We start from the raw sequence: 25,024 nt of genomic DNA, 5'->3' as shown, positions 1-25,024 counted from the left end.
GAGTATGTCGTTCAATAAAACAGTTCTTTCTTTAAATAGGAGGCAAAAACAACGTAACGTGACTATTACCTAATATTGAGCGAATCGGTGCAGTGGGTTCTGTTGGTGGACTATTAAGTTGAATCCTAATCGGACGCGAGCGATGTTTTTAGAAACAATTGAATTCAATCGTCACATCCTAACTGCACGCGTACTTCGCGACATATTGATTAGTCGAGCGCGAGACACAATACCGATAGGAATTGTTTCTATTTTTCTCTCGCGAAACGAGCGAAACGAAACGAGCGACAAACATAGTTTAACCAATCAGACAAATTTTACTTGGCGATTTTAACGGTCGAAGATAATACAACAACAATGGACCCTGCCGTTATGGTCGCGTCTTGTTAGGATATATATATATGCAATATATATTATCGCGTCGCACGCGTCGCACGCGTCCGGTTAGAATACAGTTTTAGACACCGTGTGTCACATCCTAGTTTTTAAACACTAAGACGTATGGTTGTTTTAAGTACTAGAGCTGTTTGTGATTATTAAAATTTAAACATTACTAACATTTTATTGTCTAGATTATTAATTTCCGTACATCCAAAAACATTTTTTTTGTCATTCTGGTGCTTGTAAAACTACGAAATGCATTTTTCGTAATTATAAAAACACAAGTGCATCTGAGAAGTAAAGGTTATGGAGACGAGCTCTGGGCCCGTGCTTATAAAACTTTTAGAGTTCAGATTTAATGACGTCACTGGCATACAATTTCTATGATGTTGTCATGACATTAGTGTCTCAGACTCTATTATAGTATTGAGTCTAGACTCTAAAAGTTTTATAAGCACCAGACCAGGTCTATTTTAGAGGGTATTTCCCCGTTTTAACGACACAGACTCTCGTTTCACTGTATTGTATCTTTATCCAGATGCTTTACCAGTTTGAAGATTAACCAAACTTAGTGTCTAGTTTCACCTAGGGTCTGCGGCTTTAACTATTTCCTGAATATTAATAGCAAAACGTTATACTACTAGTGTTTTCCCCAGACATTTGGCAAGGCATGGCAGACTAACACTTTTGGGACATTTACACGATTTTTTTGCGAGCAGGTTTGTTTTATCATTAAACGACAAAAAAAACAAGACAAATTTAAATAAAAATAAATGTAGTTAATGTGCTTGCTTTAACCTTCATCCTACCAACACATTTTACATACAAATCCTACCAACTGGGGTCCGTTCGGACCCCACTGATATTTTCCTTTTTTAGAACAGAACAAAATGTATCACAAAAGACCTTTGCTTGTTTAAATGCTCTATTGGCTACATACACGTGACAACAGCACAAAAATAACAGAATAGTAGTCAATGCATTCCTTGATGAGTCATTTGTTAGGAAATATCACTCAAATTTTGCTCTTTTCCCAGCTAATATTGGCATTTGACGTGTTCTGAACTAAACAATGGCATAATCCTGTACTAAACTATAACGTTAAATATCGTCAACAAAATAAATTGATTATCTATCATCATGTCCTGCAGGAATATAGGTTTTGACTCTTTCAACTTGAATACTCTACCATTTTTGGATTTATAGGCATTGTTCGCACACAACTTGTTGGGTGCTGTGATCGGAACATACAGGCTTCCTGCATGCCCCACATTCCAGCCTAACTTTCTTGTCAAATTGACGAGGACACAGGCAACATCTTCTCCCCTTGGCAACACACACTGCCTGTTGAGCCTGCTGTGGCTGACCAGAAGCTACTACGCCAACCATCTTCATTGCCAAACGGATCGGCGCTTGCAATGTTGGTATCAGGGACCGGCGCCTGCAATGTTGGTATCAGGGACCGGCGCCTGCAATGTTGGTATCAGGGACCGGCGCCTGACCTGTGGCATGATCAGCTCCTGTGCTAGTTCCAGCAGGAAGAGACGTCGTCGTCGTCGTCCCTCAGATAACTTCCACTCAGGAAAGTTGACTAGCCATATGATGAATGCAGCCACAGCCCCAACACAATATGGAATTGCCCATTTTTGCTGGGGTCGGTTTGGACCCCTGAATAAAAATCAATCTTACAACCTAATACCCTGCCAGCATCTGAACGTAACACATGCCCTGAAGCCGGCTAGGGTAGACCTACAAACTCCTAAAATCTAGACACCAAAGTGCAGATAATAAAAAAATTGACATACAAAATTTTCCACCACCCGTGGTCCGATCGGACCCCAGTTGGTAGGATTAAGGTTAATACATGAAATACAAATATATAACAAGCATATTTTATTAATTAATGATACACTTTTTGTGCGTTTTATAAAGGAAATTTTAGAATTAATTATTGACAAAAGGCTGGTTTAATATCAGGGTAGCATGGCATTGATGATGGCAGGACGGTCTAGACTATAAATTATAAAACAAGCTAGGAAAATTTACCTTTGTGTCGACTGTTTAACAATTATCATTCTTAAAAGGACACTCCTGAGTTTGATGCAATTTTTAAGATGTTATCGACTAACAGAAACCGTTTAACGATTGTAATTACATATCAAATATATTTTTCTGCATAAAATATTAGTGGCTGCATATTAAACGTGTTTCTGATTGTTCTAAAATTTGTACTGGGTTAAATTTCATTTTATTTCTTAAAAATTATTTGTTCGTATATACGAAATTATTTGAAGACAAAATCCGATTTGGGGTTCTTGCAAATATTTAGATGACCTGAAGCACATTGAATATATAGACACTGATATTCTAAACAAGAAAATATATTTCATATGCAAGTCTAATCGTAGAAATATTTTATTAGTCGGAAACATCTTACAATGCAGAAAACTCAGGAATGTCCCTTTAACTACAGTTAATTGGGCTTCCGTTTTTATTTTTTTTTGATATCTCGGTGTCTAGCAATTACGGTTCTCGACTGTCAAACCGCATATGAGTATGTGTATTTGGTTCGAATCCCACAACTTGGCAATGTTTAAGTTTGTAGATATCAATTACAATTGCAGGGAATGGATGTGGGGTTCCCAGTCCAATACACGGCGCTGATGTGTCATATTCCTCAACAATATTCCCATCTGTGGCAAACTACGCATGCGTCAACGGATATATTTACGTCAGTGGATCCAACTCTTCAACATGTGACGCTAATGGTCAATGGTCTGATCCGGCGTTAAACTGTACAGGTATTTTTGTTTTTTTTATCTTATTACCACTACTACTACTACTACTACTACTACCTGGGGCGTAGCCAGAGAGGAAAATTCGCCGAGGTAAACCCAGACCTGTAAAATAAATATTAGTGTCATGGGAAAAATAAAATAAATCTGGGGAAATTCCAGACAAGGCAAGAGCCTCATCTGCCTCATGCTGGCTACCACTACTACTGTTATTATTAGTGATACTACTACTACTACTACTACTACTACTACTACAACTACTACAACCACTATATCTACTACTACTACTACTGCTACTACTATTATACTACTATAACTACTGCTACTACTACTACTACTATAACTACTACTACTACTACTATACTACTATAACTACTGCTACTGTTATTGTTAGTGATACTACTAAAACTACTACTACTCCTACTATTCCTACTATAACTACTACAACTACTACTATTACTATAACTACTACTATAACTACTGCTACTGTTATTATTAGTGATACTCCTAAAACTACAATAACAACAACTACTACTACTAATACTACTACTATAACTACTACTACTATGACTACTACTATAACTACTACTACTACTACTACTACTACTACTACTACTACTACTACTACTATACCTACTACTACTACTACTACTACTACTACTATTACTATTACTACTACTATAACTACTGCTACTGTTATTATTAGTGCTACTACTACTACTACTACTATCACAACTACAATTATTATTATTATTATTATTTATTATTATTATTATTATATTTTATGTACAATATGTCATATGATTCATACGAGAGAAGACACATTGTTAAAGTTTTAACAGTAACTTTAGTTCAGTAATTTGTAACTGAATGCATATCTGTTTGAATGATTGAATGGTCGGTAAAATGTAAAACATATAGTAGAATTATTAGCAACTGTAAAAGGAATATTGATAGTAAAGACAAAAAGTTATCACTTATTTAACATATCATTTTTTGTTCAGGCTGTAGACAAATGATACATTTAGATATAGGTGTATTTGTAGAGACCATTTTAGACTTAGCTGATCTTAGCAATACTTAGATACAACAGTTTCAACGTAATATAAATAGATACTGGCTGTTAAAAAAAAGATTGAACGAAGTTATTGTGATATGCATATACAAGAGTGGTACAGTTTACTTGAAACGTCGCCAAAAGGAATTATTTATAGATTATTTAAAGCTAAACATTTATATGAAACATATTGTAATGTTATTTCTTGGAAACACAGAATTATATTACTAGATTTGGACTATGTAATCACAGACTACCAACTGAAACAGAAAGATGGCTAAATAAACCCAGATATGAAATAATATGCAATATTTGTAACCAAGGTTGTACTGACGACGAATGCCATTTTTGTTTGAATGTAACACACTAAATGATCTTAGAAAACGATATTTACAAAGCTACTATAGGCGAAGTCCTAGCGCAATAACAATAATAATATTCTTTAACAATAACGATTGATTAATAAAACTTTGTGAATATATAATCTAATTTTAAAAGAATGCGTTAAAATGTGAGAATTTACATGCACACACACACACACACACACACACACACACACACACACACACACACACACACACACACACACACACACACACACACACACATATATATATATATATATATATATATATATATATATATATATAGAGTAGACGATTGTAGGTATGTTGTAGTGGCGATATATATATGTTTTATTTTTTTTCAAATTGTATTCAGGAATAGAATGTGGAGTTCCAAATACTATACCTGGATCTGACCTGACATACACGTCTACTATTTTCCCATCTGACGCGAGCTACATGTGTACACCTGGATATGTTTACGTCAGTGGATCCAACTCTTCGACATGTCTGTCAAATGGACAGTGGTCTGATCCGGCATTAAACTGTACAGGTAGTATTGCCGTAACACGTTCAGCAAGACATTCAAGTAATGTTGTAGTTGTCTGTAATACAAGTCTATTTAAGCCTAACGCAGAGTAAGGTTAGTATATGTTTCACCAATGTATTATAATGTACCTGTAATATCGATATCAGTATATACATGTAATATAATACAACAAATTATTACTGTAGTCCGTCCCATCATCCAATGAAAATGTTGTTTTGTTTTTCTTTCTTTTTTGTAAATAAATAATTTCAGTTTAGTTTGACGTAAGAAGAAAAGTAAAAATGTTTTCGAAATTACAATTTGTTTTTATTATGTATGTGTGCAGTTCAGAAAAAACCGGCTCAGAAATAAATAACTTGTAGTAAATTTCATAATATGAAAAAGGGGCTCCCTGTCGGAATGACTATAGGGCATTAGAGATTTATTAAGGTTTTTTTTTTTTTTTTCAAATAGTACCATCATAATTTCGGCTTAGAAAATATCGGCTCAGAAACAAATAACTTGTAGTAAATTCCATAGTATGAAAAAAGGGCTCCCTCTGGGACGGACTATAGGTTGGACTATACCAATTAAAATCCCATAGGCGACCATGTTAACGATTGTATTTAAAAACACTATATGCAATGTATCAACAAAACTATGACCCATAAATATCAGTACTAAAACCCGTACCTCAAAGTATTAACTGCTGGAAATGGTACCTTTCATGGCTCATTTTCAGTATAACCAGATGTTTCTGCAACTCCCCTAGTTTCGCACAAAATTTTAGTACTTTTTTTTACAGGTGCCCCATACATGTTCTAAGCACAAGGCTACATTGCACTGGTATTAGATGAAATAAAATTGCATACATTTGTAGCCCAGATGGAATTTTTTTTTTTTCAACCAACACACTCACATTTATATCCAATCACAGGACTTGCGGTGTTAACGTATCTATCAAAAGTTGGGTGCACCTCGAACTTTGACCCAGCCGGAAATTATTTGCTTTAGTGCTACCTATAGGTCATTAAAATTCATTGAAGTTTGTTTTCCAACAAGTACAATCATTATAATTGTGTCTTATAAATACATTCCCTGTTTTACTTACGTTTAGGAATCGACTGTGGGATACCTAATGATACAGCCGGAGCCGATCTGACGTATTCCTCAACAATATTTCTGTCAGTAGCTAGTTACACTTGTAAACCTGGATATGATTACGTCAGTGGATCCAACTCTTCAACGTGTCAAGCAAATGGACTGTGGTCTGACCCGATTTTGACCTGCACAGGTATTTTTTTTATCTACATGTTTGATATCTGAATATTTTCAGTATACTTCCCAATGTCTATAGTGAAACGTCTTTAAACCGGACCCCGGGGCGAGACGTAGCCCAGTGGTAAAGCGCTCACTTGATGCGCGGTCGGTTTGGGATGGATTCCCGTCAGTGGGCTGACTGAGCTATTTCTCGCTCCAACCAGTGCACCACGGCTGGTACATCAAGGGCAGTGGTATGTTCTCTCACGTCTATGAGGTGGTACATATCAAGGACGTTTAAAACAAGTCTGAGCCAAATGCCCGTCTCATGGGGAGGGCCAGACGTAGCCCAGTGGTAAAGCGCTCGCTCGATGCGCGGTCGGTCTGGGAGGGATCCCCGTCGGTGGGCTCATTGGGTTATTTCTCGTTCCGGCCAGTGCACCATGACTGCTATATCAAATGCCGTGGTACGTACTACCCTGTCTGTGGAATGGTACATATAAAAGAACGCTTGCTGCTGATCGAAAAGAGTAGCCCATCAAGTGGCGACAGCTACATGGGCTACTCATTTCGATTAGCAGCAAGGGATCTTTTATATGTACCATCCCACAGACAGGGTAGTACATACCACGGCCTTTGATATACCAGTCGTGGTGCACTGGCTGGAACGAGAAATAGCGCAATGGGGTCACCGACGGGAATTTATTTCACGCCGACCGCGCATCGAGCGAGTGCTTTACCACTGGGATACGTCTGTGTGATGTGTTTTGCACATTAAAACTGCGTTTATTCAGTGTCGGTCGCTCTAGGATTGATCCACGTCAGTAGGCCTATTGAGCTATTTCGCGTTGCAGCCATGCACCACGACTGGCATATCAAAGGCTGTGGTATGTGCTATCCTGTCTACAGTATAGTGCATATAAAACATTTCTTACTACTAAAGGAATAATATAACGAGTTTCCTCTCTAAGACTATATGTCAAAATTACCAAATATTTGACATCGAATAGCCGATGATTAATAACTTATGTGCTCTAGGGGTGTCGTTAATCAAAACAAACTTAATTTTTTATTCAGTGTTTCACTGTTATCAAGTATATTTCGTATTTGGAAATCACTTCACGTAAGCTTCAACTTGTTGCTTTACTGGGGAAAACCCCGCGAATCAGGTATCGTGAATCAGGTATCGTGATACGTATAGTATCGTGAGCTATGTATCGTGGGCTATGTATCGTGATACGTATCGTATTGTGGACTATGTATTGTGATACGTATCGTATCGTGAGGTAGGTGTACCGTCACACCCTTAATATATAATATATATCCTGCTAGCCACCGAACGTGACAATGTATTTCCTGTCGACTTGATATGGAAAAAGAAAAGAAATGTTTTATTTAACGACGCACTCAACACATTTTATTTACGGTTATATGGCGTCAGACATATGGTTAAGGACCACACAGATTTAAAGAGGAAACCCGCTGTCGCCACTACATGGGCTACTCTTTCCGATTAGCAGCAAAGTATCTTTTATTTGCGCTTCCCACAGGCAGGATAGCACAAACCACGGCCTTTGTTGAACCAGTTATGGATCACTGGTCGGTGCAAGTGGTTTACACCTACCCATTGAGCCTTGCGGAGCACTCACTCAGGGTTTGGAGTCGTTATCTGGATTAAAAATCACATGCCTCGACTGGGATCCGAACCCAGTACCTACCAGCCTGTAGATTCGACTTGACGTGTGCACGCAATAGAACCTGTCCTGGACAATCAGGGAAGCGACTACTGGAAGAGGAAGATTTAGCTCCAGAAAATGTATCAAAGGTCAGGTCAGGTCAGGTCAGGTCATAGGGTTTAACTGCACATTGAGAACAAGCTGTTGTAGCGCACGGCTGTCGTGGGCGCAGGTGTCGGCCTGGGCCAGCTCCTCCACCCAGGAGAGGAACAGGGTTTAGATTGGTGGATGGAGGGGATCGCCCGCGCTGACAGGTGCAAGAGGACACCAGCAGCCCGACCGGGGTCGGTAGCGGGCGGGGGCATTTTGATGCTATTGAATATTGAAAAAAAGTAAAATGGTGCACACATTTCTTGAAGTAATTTTGGCGCCTTTTGGAACGGTTCATTGAAAGAGAATGGGGAGCTAATGCTTAATTTTGATTTGGTTTGCCGAATGGCTGCTCATATATCTATTCGTATATCTTTTGTTTAATAAATATGCAATATTAGACGACATGGGGTCCGTTCCTATTACACCCCCCACCCCAGCAAAAAACAACAACACAGGAACATAGAACCCCCCCCCCAAAAAAAAAAAAAAAGCAAAAAAAAAAAAAAAAACATAAACAAACAAAACAACAACAACAAAACAAACAAGAAAAACCAACGCGCGGAAGTAGACGATTCACTAGTCAAGGTCACCCCAAACACCCATCTCATATGCAAATTTGTTCGATTTGTATTAATGATAAAGGCAAGGAGAATACGTTTAATAGCAAGTCACCGTATTTTCAAGGTCGCTTATTCTGTGTTTACATCAGGAAACATGGGAGCCAATGTAAGTTTGTACTACTTTATGTATTAATCCAAAAAGATGCTTGTGCCCTCTAGCCCATACTTGACGAGAGAGAGAGAGAGAGAGAGAGAGAGAGAGAGAGAGAGAGAGAGAGAGAGAGAGAGAGAGAGAGAGAGAGAGAGAGAGAGAGAGAGAGAGAGAGAGAGAGAGAGAGAGAGAGAGAGACAGACAGACAGACAGACAGACAGACAGACAGAGACAGAGATAGAGATGGGGAGATAGTTGTCGAAAATGGGAGAGTACAGGGAACACAGATACAGCGTTGGCCCCTTGTTGAAAATGGAACTAATATATATCCCATAATATTAGCTTCAAAGCTGGGCAAGAGGGGGAGAGGGAGGGGTAGGGGCAGTGTTCCCTGCCGATCCAACACTTTGTTTCATATCTATGCGATAGAGATGACATTGGAACAAAGACCAATGTTTTAGATGCAAATTTTATTTCTGTCTAGACAGTAGATTTCTCATTAACGGTCGAACTGTGACATTCTGTTGGAAGGACCTGAAAGTAAAATGTATATTATTAATAAAACAAAAAAAAACAAAAAACAAAATCATTTTAGACTTGTAATATCAAACTGCACAGTAAGAACGCTGCTTGAAAATCATTTAGTGTTACCTGAACATGCATGTATGCATATTTAAATGTTTTTAAAAAGCTAATTTCCACAATGTCTTAAAACAAAAAAAAATGTATCCAGAGAGTTCAAATGTGTCTTATTCAATGACACCACTAGAGCACATTTATTAATCATCGGCTGTTGGATGTCAAACATGTGACCGCTATATTTTGACATTGGTAGCAATGGATATTTTATTGTAGCATCCCACAGACAGGAAGGAAGGAAATGTTTTACAAATTATTCGAGACCCCACCCCCCCCCCCCACCCCCTTGTCGTCCAATACAATACTGTAACAGCTTCACTTTAAATATAGTTGAAAATGTTAATTTAAAAAGGAAGAAAACAATTAAACTATTATTAGACGTGAAATGACAACTTGACACATTAGTTATGACGTCAGCCGTCGTAAAACATAAGTTATGACGTCAGTTGTCGTAATACCAGTTATGACGTCAGTCGTCGTAAACCAAGTTATGACGTAAGTCGTCGTAAACATAAGTTATAATGACAGTCGTCATAAAACGCGAGGGACAGATAGATTTATAAAGCACTGTGCAAAATTGAATGATTCAGTCTAGTGAATAAGAACATAATATACTGTACCTCACTTGTTTATTTGTTGTTTTTCCACTAGTCCTAATACGCACCTCGCCTGTTTGTTCCTTGGTTCTCAACTGCGTCTGACCCCCAAGGCCAATCTCGCTTGTTTGTTCCTTGTGTCTCAACTGCGTCTGACCCCCAAGGCCAATCTCGCCTGTTTGTTCCTTGCTTCTCAACTGCGTCTGACCCCCAAGGCCAATCTCGCCTGTTTGTTCCTTGCTTCTCAACTGCGTCTGACCCCCAAGGCCAATCTCGCCTGTTTGGTTCTTGCTTCGCAACTGCGTCTGACCCCCAAGGCCAATCTCGCCTGTTTGGTCCTTGCTTCTCAACTGCGTCTGACCCCCAAGGCCAATCTCGCCTGTTTGTACCTTGCGTCTCAACTGCGTCTGACCCCCAAGGCCAATCTCGCTTGTTTGTTCCTTCCTTCTCAACTGAGTCTGACCCCCAAGGCCAATCTCGCCTGTTTGTTCCTTGCTTCTCAACTGCGTCTGACCCCCAAGGCCAATCTCGCCTGCTTGTTTCTTGCTTCGCAACTGCGTCTGACCCCCAAGGCCAATCTCGCCTGTTTGTTCCTTGCTTCTCAACTGCGTCTGACCCCCAAGGCCAATCTCGCCTGTTTGGTTCTTGCTTGGCAACTGCGTCTGACCCCCAAGGCCAATCTCGCCTGTTTGGTCCTTGCTTCTCAACTGCGTCTGACCCCCAAGGCCAATCTCGCCTGTTTGTTCCTTGCTTCTCAACTGCGTCTGACCCCCAAGGCCAATCTCGCCTGTTTGTTTCTTGCTTCTCAACTGCGTCTGACCCCCAAGGCCAATCTCGCCTGTTTGTTCCTTGCTTCTCAACTGCGTCTGACCCCCAAGGCCAATCTCGCTTGTTTGTTTCTTGCTTCTCAACTACGTCTGACCCCCAAGGCCAAAATCGCTTGTTTGTTCCTTGGTTCGCAACTACGTCTGACCCCCAAGGCCAACTCTCTGCCTGGTGAATTGCGGCGATGGCCACAACCAACATAAGCATCAGAGAATATTTCATCTGGAAAATAAACACATATATATTCACATACGTTACTTACTCACTTGGGGCGGGGCGTAGCACACTGGTATAGTGCTCGCTTGGTGCGCAGTTAGTGTGATATCGATATATGTAATACAAATGAGCAAATGTTTGACATCCAATAGCCAATGATTAATAAATAAATGTGATCTAGACGTGTCGGTAAACAAAACAAACTTTTACTTTTACTTACTTCCTTATAACTATTTGACGTGCCTGCATCCAATTAAAGCTCAGAAATGGCGTTGAGCCAAAGGCGATATGGATTGATTTGCTTAATTAGTGGTCTATAATCGATAAAATTAGTGGGAGTACTTAGTAACAAAATACTTTATTGTCGTCGATCTAAAGTCTCAAAGACGTACGGGCTCACATCTCTGTAGGTGTGTGTGTGTGTGTGTGTGTGTATGTGTGTGTGTGTCAGTGTATGTGTGTGTGTGTATGTGTATGTGTGTGTGTGTGTGTGTGTGTGTGTGTGTGTGTGTGTCAGTGTATGTATGTGTGTGTGTGTGTGTGTGTGTGTGTGTGTGTGTGTGGAAGGGGGGGGGGGGGCATGCTGACTTTTGTCCGAATTAAACGAAAAATGCCCGAATATGGATATCAACATTTATTCTTAATTAGCATTATTACTAAACAACTATACATGGTTGGAAACGAATCACTAAGCATTTTGACATGGATTACAACTAATTGTGAAGGTAGAATGATGGACATACATAGTAAAAAGGTCTCACGTTAGTACATACTTTAGCACTAGGGTGCAGTTGTCCCGCCCCCGTTCCCTGTCTCGTATGCTTATGTAAAGCATTGAATAATTCGGACGACGATTTTAACGGTCCACTAATATACAAATGGTAGAGGACATGTAGACTAATGTTGATGCCATGACGTACAGAAAAATGGCATGACCACCAATGGACCTACGGGCTATCGTTTTGTACACATACGTTTTTTTGTTGTTGTTTTTTTGTTCATATTTATTTTGCGTAACGCGGTCTCGTGGTATGTTCTAGCGCAAAATAAACGAGTGCAATAAACAGGAAACGAACGCAACTTGTGTGACGTTCTCTATTTATTACATACATGTAGGCCTATATTATCTTCTTTCTTCCCCTCATAAAAACAGGAAACCAAAACGGTTTTTAATTTAACGTCAAAAGATATGACATGACTGCACTTTCTTAAATCTAGGATCAATACTTCATTGATGTATTTACTTGAACATCTTTTTCGCATAAATTGACTGGACTATAAGAATCGTACTCTGCGGCAATTTGTATTTCAAATAAGATGTGATGTAGTTTGTAAATCATATATGACATAAGTGTAACTCATATGACGTAAGGAATAACTTCAGTAAATATAAAAACCAAATTCTCTATAAAAATGTCCGGTTTGAATTTGTTTAATATTACTATAGTAAGATTGAATAGATATATAATAAATAGATGATTCGGCACGAGTGATTTTTAATATGGAAAATATCAAACCGAGTCTATGTTAATCGGTATCTGCCGTTGCCTATGGATATGGGTAAATAATGTCACTACAGCAAGCGGCACGCCAAGTTATCTGTAAGCAAGCAATCTACAAGCAAGTGGGTAAAATATAAATACTTTAATCCCCCAATTGATATCAAATGCTACACATCGCAATGAGAAAGTACCTCGGAGGTGTCGTGATTAAGCTATCGGACATAAGGCTGGTAGGTACTGGGTTCGCAGTCCGGTATCGGCTCCCACCCAGAGCGAGTTTTAACGACTCAGTGGGTAAGACCACTACGTCCTTTTCTTTCTCACTAACAACTAACCCACTGTCCTAGACAGACAGCCCAGATAGCTGAGGTGTATGTGCCCAGGACAGCGTGTTTGAACCTTAATTGGCTATAAGCACGAAAATAAGTTGAAATAAAATGAAATGCAAGAGAATGCCAATAGTTACCAAAACCTTCACAGAAACTCACACACACACACACACACACACACACACACACACACACACACACACACACACACACACACACACACACCAAACGATAAAAAACAGCTTCCATTGTCAGTTTCTAATGTTCGGTTTGATTTATTAATCAGTTGCTATTGAATGTCAACCGTTTGGTAATCATGACACAGTTTTAGAAAGGAAACCCGCTAAATTTGTTTTAATATAGTAGCAAAGAATATTGTTGTTATTCACATGGTTCAACATAACCGAGTTAATAACAACCATACGAAGCACACGTGTAATAACGTAATGTTGGGAAGTGGCATCTTAACATAACATGTCTTCCCCAGTCCTAGATCACACTGCGCATGTGACATATGACGTCATTTCGTAGTGTGCTTCTAGTTGTGGTTAAAACATTTTGAGACGAGCCTTGTTTTTCATGAACAAAACCAAAACTAATACGGACAATACAACACTTATTACACTCGCGTGTGTGTCGTACTGATTTTACGAAACTCGTTTCAGGATCCATGTATTACCCTCGCTCTCGCTGGGGCAATACAAATATCCTAACAATTGTTTTATAAAATCAGTACGACACACGGTCGTCGTGCAATGGCTGGAATTTGTGTAGTCTGATTAAAGCCCTTGCAATTTGCGATGGTAATTAGCAGTTTCGCCGCAAAAATATATTTGAAAATTTATCTGGTATTTTCAGTATTGTCGGGTATTTACTTTATTTTTATTGACAATAATCGTATTAATATCCTTACCTTTATTTAACACACAGTAACCAATCTATATCTTTCCTGGTGACATGTCGTTAAACATTAATAATTCATTGATTGCTAGTAAGCGTACAAAATTGCCGTTGTAACATGATTTGAACAACTAAAGGGTTATACGACGAGAATCGAGTAGTAAGACCGTTCAGATTAGCAACTTGACAGTCGTATAAGTCGTGACAACATAAAGTTGGTCAACTTTGAGCTGGCAATTGGTAGCCTGAGCCTATCATTAGTTTAGTTAATCTACAAACATGTAATAGAAGAGAATAAAACCTGATGCAACAGCCGTTATTTCCCAGAAGCACGTAAGTAAATAAGACAAATACATTTTGCGATATTAAAAACACCAGGATGACCAGAAACACTTCGGATATACGGAAACGGATATACGGAACCTGATAATCTAAATAAGAAAATGTATGTAGACTATGGTTTCAGTTATCAAAAACGACTCTAATAGTGAAAACTATGCCTTGGTGTTTAAAAACTAGTGTCAGTCACTTCAACAGGAGGCATCATGCTATCTTCCGTGACGGAAAACCATGTATGGCAAACAACCCGGACAAACGTGACAGGAATCCAACAAACCGGTATCATCAGCTGATTGTTAAAATTTGTTTTGTTTAACGACACCACTAGAACACATTGATTTGTTAATCATACGCTATTGGATGACATCAGAGGATTGTATACATAGAGCATATAGCCTACGCCAAGATTGCAATAGTAATATTATTCCGAGTGCTCAGACGTTAAGAGAGCTGGACGGACATTTGGACAGTTATCAACGTTGATGATTGTCCAACTGTCCGTCTAGCTCTCTCACCGTCAGTGTACTCGGACTACAGTCAAATATACACACATAAATAAATACAAATTTTAAAATCGTTAACAGAAGATCAAACAAAATAAAACAGGTTTTCAAGAGGAGAAGTAGCTATTTATAACGTTAATACATACATACAATTTTTTTAGGCAATACATTTTTTAATCGTGTTATAAGAAATGAGAAATAGTGAAGCCATGACTGATTTGTGACAGGTTGGCTGATTTTAAGTGGCTGAAATGACAATTGATTAGCAGCTACTGTTAATATCTTAAAATTCTGTAGCGAACTCTGAAACTTGTGTTCCCTGAAGCTATATTTCACAACATATTTTGGGGTGGAAAACTAGAACGGGGTATTAGGTTTTGGTTTTTTATTGAGAATCCACAAACGTTTCACAGCAGAGCTCGAAATATCGGCCTGCAAAACTAGAAATGATATCCATTCTTTGACCTAGCAGGTGATGTAAAACAACGTCTGCTAAAACTACCATGGAATACGCAGATCACTTTTCAAGAGACAGATATATGTATAATTTATCTCATCCTTTATTTAGCTGAAGCTGAGCTCTTGAGTCTGTTCTATTTTAATCTGATTCTGTTCTAAAATACTCCTCAGAGGTGTTTAATGTTGCACGCGCTGTCCTAAACCCTCCACTCTCCACGTGCTGTTTTATTAACTGCAGACCATATATTTTCCTAGTGGTAAAGCGCTCGCTTGATGCGCGGTCGGTTTAGAATCGATCCCCGTCGGTAGCCCCATTGGGCTATTTCTTATTTCAGCCAGTGCATCACGACTGGTGTAACAGAAGTCGTGGTAAGTGCTATCCTGTCTGTGGGATGTGCATATAAAAGATATCTTGCTGCTAATCGAAAAGAGTAGCCCATGGAGTGGCGACTGCGTGTTTCCTCTATCTATATCTGTGTGGTCCTTAACAATATGTCTGACGCCATATAACCCTAAATAAAATATGTTGATTGCGTCGTTAAATAAAACATTTCTTTCTTTCTTTTTTTATATTTTCTTAGCAAGCCATATTTCTTTTGGCCTGTTATATTAAGAAACAACAACATAATAGCAGGCCATGTTTTACTTTCTAGTCTGAGTCCTACACTCGTAGAATGAGATAACTTCATGCTAGTCTTTTGTGATTCAACAAAAAATAACATACTAATTTGAAAAACGATATTATCTCAATGTTTGCCTAATGACATTAATGGTATCAACTACACGGCGACATCAGTCTCTTCTGGAACCCATCCTAGTCGAAACGCACATATTTTGTGCCGACATTGCTAAAAACTAAAACATCACAAGCAAAAAAAAAAAAAAAAAAAAAAAAAAAATAAAGCAAAATATTACCTTTACAGTTATTCGATCACAGCGCCAATAAATGGTGAAGTCCAGCCCGCATCTGTCTGACTTTATAGGGAGACACTCCTAAAAGTGTGATTGGGAACGTGATTGCACGTGCATGGATTCATTGCGCAATCTGATATTATCAGTGATACCGTTTTAGATTTAATTATGATATTATTTCTAAAACAGTCTGTTACTAACACGAATTTGTTCGTGCGTCACGTTCACATAGCAGTGACGGAAATGAAAGGCGTATATAAAAAACTCATTTAAAAAGTTAACTTTATTATAAAGTCATGTTAAAACCGGACCAAAATTTGTTTTGCCAATTTGAAGTTAAGTAGCAGAAGACGTTGTAACGTATGTTTTCATTTCCAATAAAGACTATTTCAATTTTATTTTAAAAAAATATTTACACAATCCTGCATTAAAATTAATTTGTGAACAAAGAAAGAAAGAAATGTTTTATTTAACGATGCACTCAACACATTTTATTTACGGTTATATGGCGTCAGACATATGGTTAAGGACCACACATATTTGGAGAGGAAACCCGCTGTCGCCACATAGGCTACTATTTTACGACAGGCAGCAAGGGATCTTTTATCTGCGCTTCCCACAGGCAGGATAGCACAAACCATGGCCTTTGTTGAACCAGTTATGGATCACTGGTCGGTGCAAGTGGTTTACACCTACCCATTGAGCCTTGCTCAGGGTTTGGAGTCGGTATCTGAATTAAAAATACCATGTCTCGACTGGTATCCGAACCCAGTACCAACCAGCCTGTAGACCGATGGCTAACCACGACGCCACCGAGGCTGGTTTGTGAACAATATCAATATAAAAATCAAAGAATTAAAGGGACAGACAAATATATGTTATTGTTTAGATTGTCCATTTCCGTAGAACCGAAGTGGTTGTTTCTAATATCACAAAATGCATGTTTCACAGTTTTAATAAACGCACGAGCGTCTGAAAAGTAGCGGCTATTGATTCGAGTTCTAGTCTATTGTTAAAGGATATTTTCCGGTTTTAATATCACAGACTTGTTTCACCCTGTTGTAACTTTATCCAAGTGGGTTACATGTTTGCAGATTAACTAAACTTAGTGTCCATATTTACTAGTTGAAACTAGTGTATGCGCCTTTAAGTTAAATAATGAAAAGAGCAAAGAAACAAAACGCAAGAGAAATAAAGAAGAAAATAAAATATACTACTCCCTATAATGAAGTCCTGGACAGATTTAACTATGTTGTAGATATGGATTTCTCTTCAGCTGTGCCCTGCTACTTGAAAACAGTTTTGTTAAAGTTTGTTTTGTTTAACGACATCACTAGAGTACATTGCTTTATTAATCATCGTTAAAAAAAAAAAATTGTAACTTGACATATAGTCTCACAGAGGAAACCCACTCCATTTGTTCATTTGTAGTAAGGTATTTTGTTTTATATGCACCAACCTACATACAAGATAGCACATACCACTAGAGTATATTTCATTATTAATCGTCGTAAAAAAGTGTAATTTGACAACAAGATAGCACATACCACGGTTTTGATATACCAGTCGTGGTGTACTGGCTGGAAGGAGAAATAGGCTAATGGGCCCACCAACGAGATTGATTTTAGGACGACCGCGCATCAAGCAAGCGATTTACAACTGGATCACTGTATTAGTGCATGATATGCGTGTTGCACGTGTGGTTTCAGAATGAGAGACGACACACTATTAAAACTATTACCGACATTGTTATTCAAAGGCGCAGATCCTAGTTTTAACTAAGTTTAATTAATTTATAAACCTGAAACTCATTTGGATAAAGTTACAATAGAGAGAAAGAAGAGTCTGTGACGTTAAAACAGGAAATATCCTTTAAAATAGACTAGGACTTGAATCAATAAGCCGCTACTTCTCAGAAGCACGTGGTTGTTTGTTTGTTTGTTTTGTTTTGTTTTGTTTGTTTGGGTTTTTTAAAAGAAAAATGCCATTTTTGGTACTGCAAGCAACAGAATGGCCAGAAACTCCTTGGTTCTACGGAAATGGATAATCTAAAGAATAAAATATAAGTAATGTCTCATTTCAGTGATCATAAACGGCTCTAATAGTGGGCAATAATACTGTGGTGTTTAAACACTATGGTCTGTTCCTTTAAATGGTAGACTTTGTAATGTACAGTAGTACAGTATCCTTGTGAAAATGTCGACACATTGAAAATGTTGGCTTAGTAAATGAAAGTACGGAACTAATAAACAATTATTTCTAATGTTCACAAATACTATATATAAACGATTTAAAAAAAAAAAAGATAAAGAAATGTTTTATTTAACGACACACTTAACACATTTTATTTACGGTTATATGGCGTCAGACATATGGATAAGGACCACATAGATACTGAACGAGGAAAGCCGCTGTCTTTTATATGCACCATCCCACAGGCAGGGAAATACGTATCACGGCCTTTGATATACCAGTCGTGGTGCACTGGCTGGATGGAGAAATAGCCCAATGGGCCCAACGACGGGGACCGATCCCACACCGACCGCGCATCAATAAATCAAAAAACATAATCTGTCCATTTCCAGTTCGCCCTCCGCCATCATTTGTCCCGAGATCCAGTCACTGGCGAAGTCGGTTAAAGTTTGTTTTGTTTAACAACACTACTGGAGCACATATATTAATTAATCATCGGCTATTGGATGTCAAACGTTTGGTAACTCTTGACTCGTAGTCATCAGAGGAAACCCGCTAAACTTTTCTAATGCAGCAAAGGATCTTGTATATGCACCACCCCACATACAGGATAGCACATACAACGGCCTTTGATATACCTATCGTGGTGCACTGGCAGGACCGAGAAATAGCTCAATGGACCCACCGACGGCGATCGATCCAAACCGACCGCGCATCAAGCGAGCGCTTTACCACTGGGCTACGTCCCGCCCCTGTTGCGAAGTCAGATGTTTTCCTCGGAAGAACCTCGATTGGATATAGGCACTGGTCATGGTGCACTGGGATCGATCGATTTTTTTACTACTGGGCTACACCACGTGCCAAGCGCGTGTGCAGGTATATATGCAGGTGGTGTGTGTGTGTGTGTGTGTGTGTGTGTGTGTGTGTGTGTCTGCGTGCGTGTGTGTGTGTGTGTGTGTGTGTGTGTCTAGATTGTAGCGAACATAGTTTATAGGGGGATTGACAATACACTGAGACAAAGAAGAAAGAAAGAAATACTAGTATTGTATTTAACGACGCACTCAACACATTTTATTTACGGTTATATGGCGTCAACCATATGGTGAAGGACCACAAATATAATGAGAGAGGATGCCCGCTGTCGCCACTTCGTGGCCTTCTCTTTTCGATTAGCAGCAAGGGATCTTTTATATGCATCATACCACAGACAGGGTAGTACATATACCAGTCGTGGTGCACTGGCTGGAGCGAAAAATAGCCCAATGGGCCCACCGACGGGATCGATCCAACACCGACCGCGCATCGAGCGAGCGCTGTACCACTGGGCTACGACCCGCCCCACAAAGTAAAATTTTTATTTGAGCAGAGGGTAGGGGTCTGTTAACATTCATCATGCTTCAACAGAGTAAAACATCTTTATTTTAAAATTGTATTTCTATTAATATGTCGTAAGATTTTACACACACTGACACCTACACACATGTCCCTACTCAACAGGAAAGCATTACGGTTTTGTTTAACGACACCACTAGAGCACATTGATTAATTAATCATCGGCTATTGGATTAGTAGCATGTGTTATTTTATAGACATGATAACACATACCACGGCATATGATATACCAGTCGTGGGGCATTGGATGAAACAAGAAATAGCAACGGGGATCGATCCCAGACCGACCGCGCACCAGCCGATCGCTTTACCACTGGGCTACGAGGAAAGTATTTGCGACAAGCCTAAATGCTTATTCGTGAAATATAATATCTACCTACGTAATCACATAGAACAGGATGTTTACTGAGCACGATTGTTCTTTTGCAGGAAGTATTATATAATTAATATAGTTGACAACCATTCGTAATAGCAGGTATAATATTGCCATTCAGTTACAAGTTTGGTAACAGGTTGCTAAAGTTGCCTGTGACCCATTACCGCTGATTAAACGTAGCCAAGCATAAACGCATGAAACATATATATATATATATATATATATATATATATATATATATATATATATATATATATATATATATATATATATATACAGTATAGATAGATACATACATACATACATACATACATACATAGATAGATAGATAGATAGAGACATACATACATACATACATACATACATACATACATACATACATACATACATACACACATACATACATACATACATACATACATACCAATACTTTTTCTTTATTATTAAATAGTCTGATCCTGTTTTCATTACCTCGTTTATCTGTGAATTGTCCGAAAATGTTTCCTTTGTTTTATGTTTCGGGGCGGGACGTAGCCCAGTGGTAAACCGTTCACTTGATGCGCGGTCGATCTAGGATCGATCCCCATTCGTGGACCAATTGGGCTATTTCTCGTTCCAGCCAGTGCTCCACAACTTGTGTAACAAAAGCCGTGATATGTACTATCCTGTCTATGGGATGGTGCATATAAAATATCCCTTGCTGCTAATCGGAAAGAGTAGCCCATGAAGTGGCGAAAGCGGGTTTTCTCTCTCAATATTTGTATGGTCCTTAATTATATGTCTGACGCCATATAACCGTAAATAAAAATGTGATGAGTTCGTCGTTAAACAAAACATTTCCTTCCTTCCTTTTTTATTTTTGATTTATTAGCGTTTTATTATATGTCATCCTGCAGACGAATTATTCGCTATTTTGACAAATACCCATTCGACTTTGTATAGTGCCGAGATACGGTTTCGATCATGGGTGACATTTTCCCATTAGCAGCAGTGGCTCTTTTGTGTTCACTTTCTCACAGACAGGGCAGTTCATACATACCATGATCTTTAAAACCAATCGTGGGGAAAAAAATATATCCAAGAAGGGTCCACCGACGGTTATCACGGGGATTCTATAATACCCGTAACTGATTAATACACTCCTGTGAGTGGCAGTCCTCTTATGGTCGAAGCACCTGGGGAAGTGGCGGGAGTAGGGGGTGTGGGGGCTGAGGACAACTCCCTCCCCCTCCTTAGTGGTTGAGCAACTGGTCACATTCGGAAAAGAAAGAAAGAAAGAAATGTTTTATGTGACGCACTCAACACATTTTATTTACAGTTATATGGCGTCAGACATATGATTAAGAACCACACAGATTGAGAGAGGAAACCCGCTATCGCCACTCTATTCGATTAGACCAGCCTCAGTGGCGTCGTGGTTAGGCCATCGGTCTACAGGCTTGTAGGTAATGGGTTCGGATCCCAGTCGAGTCATGGCATTTTTAATCCAGATACCGACTCCAAACCCTGATGAGTGCTCCTCATGGCTCAATGGATAGGTGTAAACCACTTGCACCGACAAGTGATCCATAACTGGTTGAACAAAAGCCATGGTTTGTGCTATCCTGCCTAATCGGAAAGAGTAGTCCATGTAGTGGCGACAGCGGGTTTCCTCTCAAAATCTGTGTGGTCCTTAACCATATGTCTGACGCCATATAACCGTAAATAAAATGTGTTGAGTGCCTCGTTAAATAAAACATTTCTTTCTTTCTTTTCGATTAGCAGCAATGGATCTTTTATATGCACCATCTCACAGAGAGGATAGTACATACTACGGCCTTTGATATACCAGTTGTGGTGCACTGGCTGGAACGAGAAATAGCCCAATGGACCCACCGACGGGGATCGATCCCAGACCGACAGCGCATCGAGCTACGTCCCGCCCCAAATAAGCAAGCCCAGATGAAGTACAAACAGAAAGGAAATGAAATGTTTTATTTGACGACGCAGTCAGCACGTTTTATTTACGGTTATGTGGCGTCGGACATATGGTTAAGGACCACACATATATTGAGGGACGAAACTCGCTGTCGCCACTTCAGGGCTACTCGTTTCGATTAGCAGCAAGGGATCGTTTATATGCACCATCCCATAGACAGGATAGCACATACCACGACCTTTGACTTACCAGTCGTGGTACACTGGCTGGAGCGAGAACTAGTCCAATGGGTCCACTGATGGGGATCGATCCCAAACCGACCGCGCATCAAGCGATCGCTTTACCACTGGGCTACGGCTGGCCCCAAGTACTAACAGGATAACATCAAAATCAATTGAATGTTAAGCTGTACTTAGATTAAAATAACTTGAAATGCATTTCTTGCGCGTACTCTTTACCAATGGTTACATCGATATCACTAAAAATACCCTGGTATGCTCAGAACAGGCAATCAGTATGTTGCGACCCAATCAGTGAGATCTAAACCCCTGACTGCGGTGTGTGTGTGGGGGGGGGGGGGGGGGGGGGGGGAGAGTCTCTTGAAGTATTCTACAATATGTTGTTTTATTTTTATTTTTTAAATCCGGTTTTTGTTAAAATCATAGTAAACGTAATAGTCAAGTAACATATATAAAGGGATGTTCTATGAACAAATACAAAATATTATTTTTAAAAGTGTTGTTATTATTAATATTGTTATAATCATCATCATCATCATCAACATCATTATTATTATTATCATTATATTATCATCATCATCATTATATTATTATTATCATCATCATCATCATCAGTATTATTATTATATTATCATCATCATCATTATTATCATCATCGTCATTATCATCATCAGTATCATCATCATCATCATCATTATATTATTATTATCATTATCATTATCATCACCATCATCACAATCATCATCATCATTATTATTAGTAGTAGTAGAGCGGGATATGTCAATATAGAACATCCGTCGGTCTCTGAGTCGGTCTACCTGCCTCGGTGGCTTCGTGGTAGGCCATCGGTCTACAGGCTGGTAGGTACTGGGTTCGGATCCCAGTCGAGGCATGGGATTTTTAATCCAGATACCGACTCCAAACCCTGAGTTAGTGCACCGCAAGGCTCAATAGGTAGGTGTAAACCACTTGCACCGACCAGTGATCCATAACTGGTTCAACAAAGGTCATGGTTTGTGCTATCCTGCCTGTGGGAAGCGCAAATAAAAGATCCCTTGCTGCCTGTCGTAAAAGAGTAGCCTATGTGGCGACAGCGGGTTTCCTCTAAAAAACAGTGTCAGAATGACCATATGTTTGACGTCCAATAGCCGATAATACGATAAAAAATCAATGTGCTCTAGTGGCGTCGTTAAATAAACAAATGTTTTACTATCCCCTTCATTCTCTAAATCGTTAAATAAACAAATGTTTTACTATCCCCTTCATTCTCTAAATCCGTGTTTTGTTTCTATTTTGACCTTGCATGTTTTTCATCAACCCTTTCTCTCCCGTCCCACCCTCCATTTCAGTCATTTCCTTTTATCTGCCATCTTCTCTTTTATTATTATTATTATTATTATTATTATTATTATTATTATTATTATTATTATTATTATTATTATTATTATTATTTTTTTTTTTTTTTTTTTTTTTTTTTTTTTTTATGACAGCTGACCCATGACTGGCAAGAAAAGTAGTTCATGGTTATAATATTTAAAATGCTATTTGTATATATTACTATTTAATTTAGATATATAATATTATTATGCTAGCGTCTTGTTGTAAATAATTTTCGTCCTTTATTTAAAAAAAACTAACACTTTTAGGTATTAACTGTGGGACGCCTATCAACATACCAGAAGCCGATCTGATGTACTCCAACACGATGTTCCCGTCCGTAGCAAGTTACACGTGTAAAACTGGATATGTTTACGTCAGCGGCTCAAACTATTCAACATGCGAAGCTAGTGGACAGTGGTCTGACTCGGGGTTACACTGTACAGGTAGAGTCAGTTCGAGTTATTTTTACAATAAACAACATCCATTATTAATTTTACTGGGATGTGCCATGTTGTGATTGATTGTTATTGTTATTATTATTATTATTATTATTATTATTATTATTGATGTTATTAATATTATTATTATTGTTGTTGTCATTATTAGTACTACTATTATTATTTTTATTATCAGTAATAGTAGTTGTGACAATCCTGGTAGTAGTATTAATATTAGCATTATCATTATTATTATCAATAGTATAATAATTATCATCATTATTATCAATAGTAATAGTAGGTGTTCCATTATTATTATTATTATTATTATTATTATTACTGGTATTATTATTATTATTATTATTGCAATTATTATTATTGCAAATATTATTATCATTATTATTATTATTATTATTATTATTATTATTGTAATTATCAGTATTATTGTTGTCATTATTATTATTATTATTATTATTGTACTACTACTACTACTACTACTACTACTACTACTTATTATTATTATTATTATTATTATTATTATTATTTGAAGGCGTTGACTGCAGTGCACCCAGTTCTATATCTGGGTCATATGTGTCCTATTCCTCCACGATATTCCCGACTACAGCGGACTACACGTGTACAACTGGATATGTCTACGTCAGTGGATCCAACACTTCAACATGTCAGTCAAATGGACAGTGGTCTGATCCGGGGTTAAACTGTACAGGTAGAACGAAATATATTAATATAAAACATATTTATCTGCCTCTATTTGTTTCTCTATTTCTGCATTCATAAATATTTATGTAAATCTTTAAACCTCTGTAATCTCTGGTTCTCTTTATTTTAACCATGTACGTTTGGCTTAACTCTGTCTGTCCGCTTCCTTCCTCCATTTCGGTTATTTGGTTTTACCTGTCATTCTCTCTTTCTTCGTATTACCTTCATCGCTTGTGCTATTAA

General features: G+C 38.4%; 1 protein-coding gene across 1 annotated transcript; it reads right to left on the bottom strand.

Moving 5' to 3' along the window:
* Positions 1-9,361: 9,361 nt before the first annotated feature.
* LOC121385922 lies at positions 9,362-17,873 on the bottom strand. Its single transcript, XM_041516714.1, has 3 exons — positions 17,868-17,873; positions 10,210-11,052; positions 9,362-9,440 (listed from the first exon to the last, which is right to left on the bottom strand). The coding sequence occupies exons 1-3, from the start codon at positions 17,871-17,873 to the stop codon at positions 9,387-9,389; spliced, it is 903 nt and encodes a 300-aa protein (XP_041372648.1). The 3' UTR covers positions 9,362-9,386.
* Between the last annotated feature and the right edge of the window lie 7,151 nt (positions 17,874-25,024).

This window comes from Gigantopelta aegis, chromosome 12, assembly GCF_016097555.1.
Source record: "Gigantopelta aegis isolate Gae_Host chromosome 12, Gae_host_genome, whole genome shotgun sequence".
In the NCBI taxonomy this organism is placed as follows: domain Eukaryota; kingdom Metazoa; phylum Mollusca; class Gastropoda; order Neomphalida; family Peltospiridae; genus Gigantopelta; species Gigantopelta aegis.
This window is presented reverse-complemented; position numbering and strand designations above follow the sequence as displayed.

Coding starts and splice junctions, on each gene's coding strand:
- LOC121385922 (XM_041516714.1), bottom strand. Junction 9,441..10,209: donor CCAAGGAACAAACAGGCGAG/GTGCGTATTAGG, acceptor TTTTACTTTCAG/GTCCTTCCAACAGAATGTCA.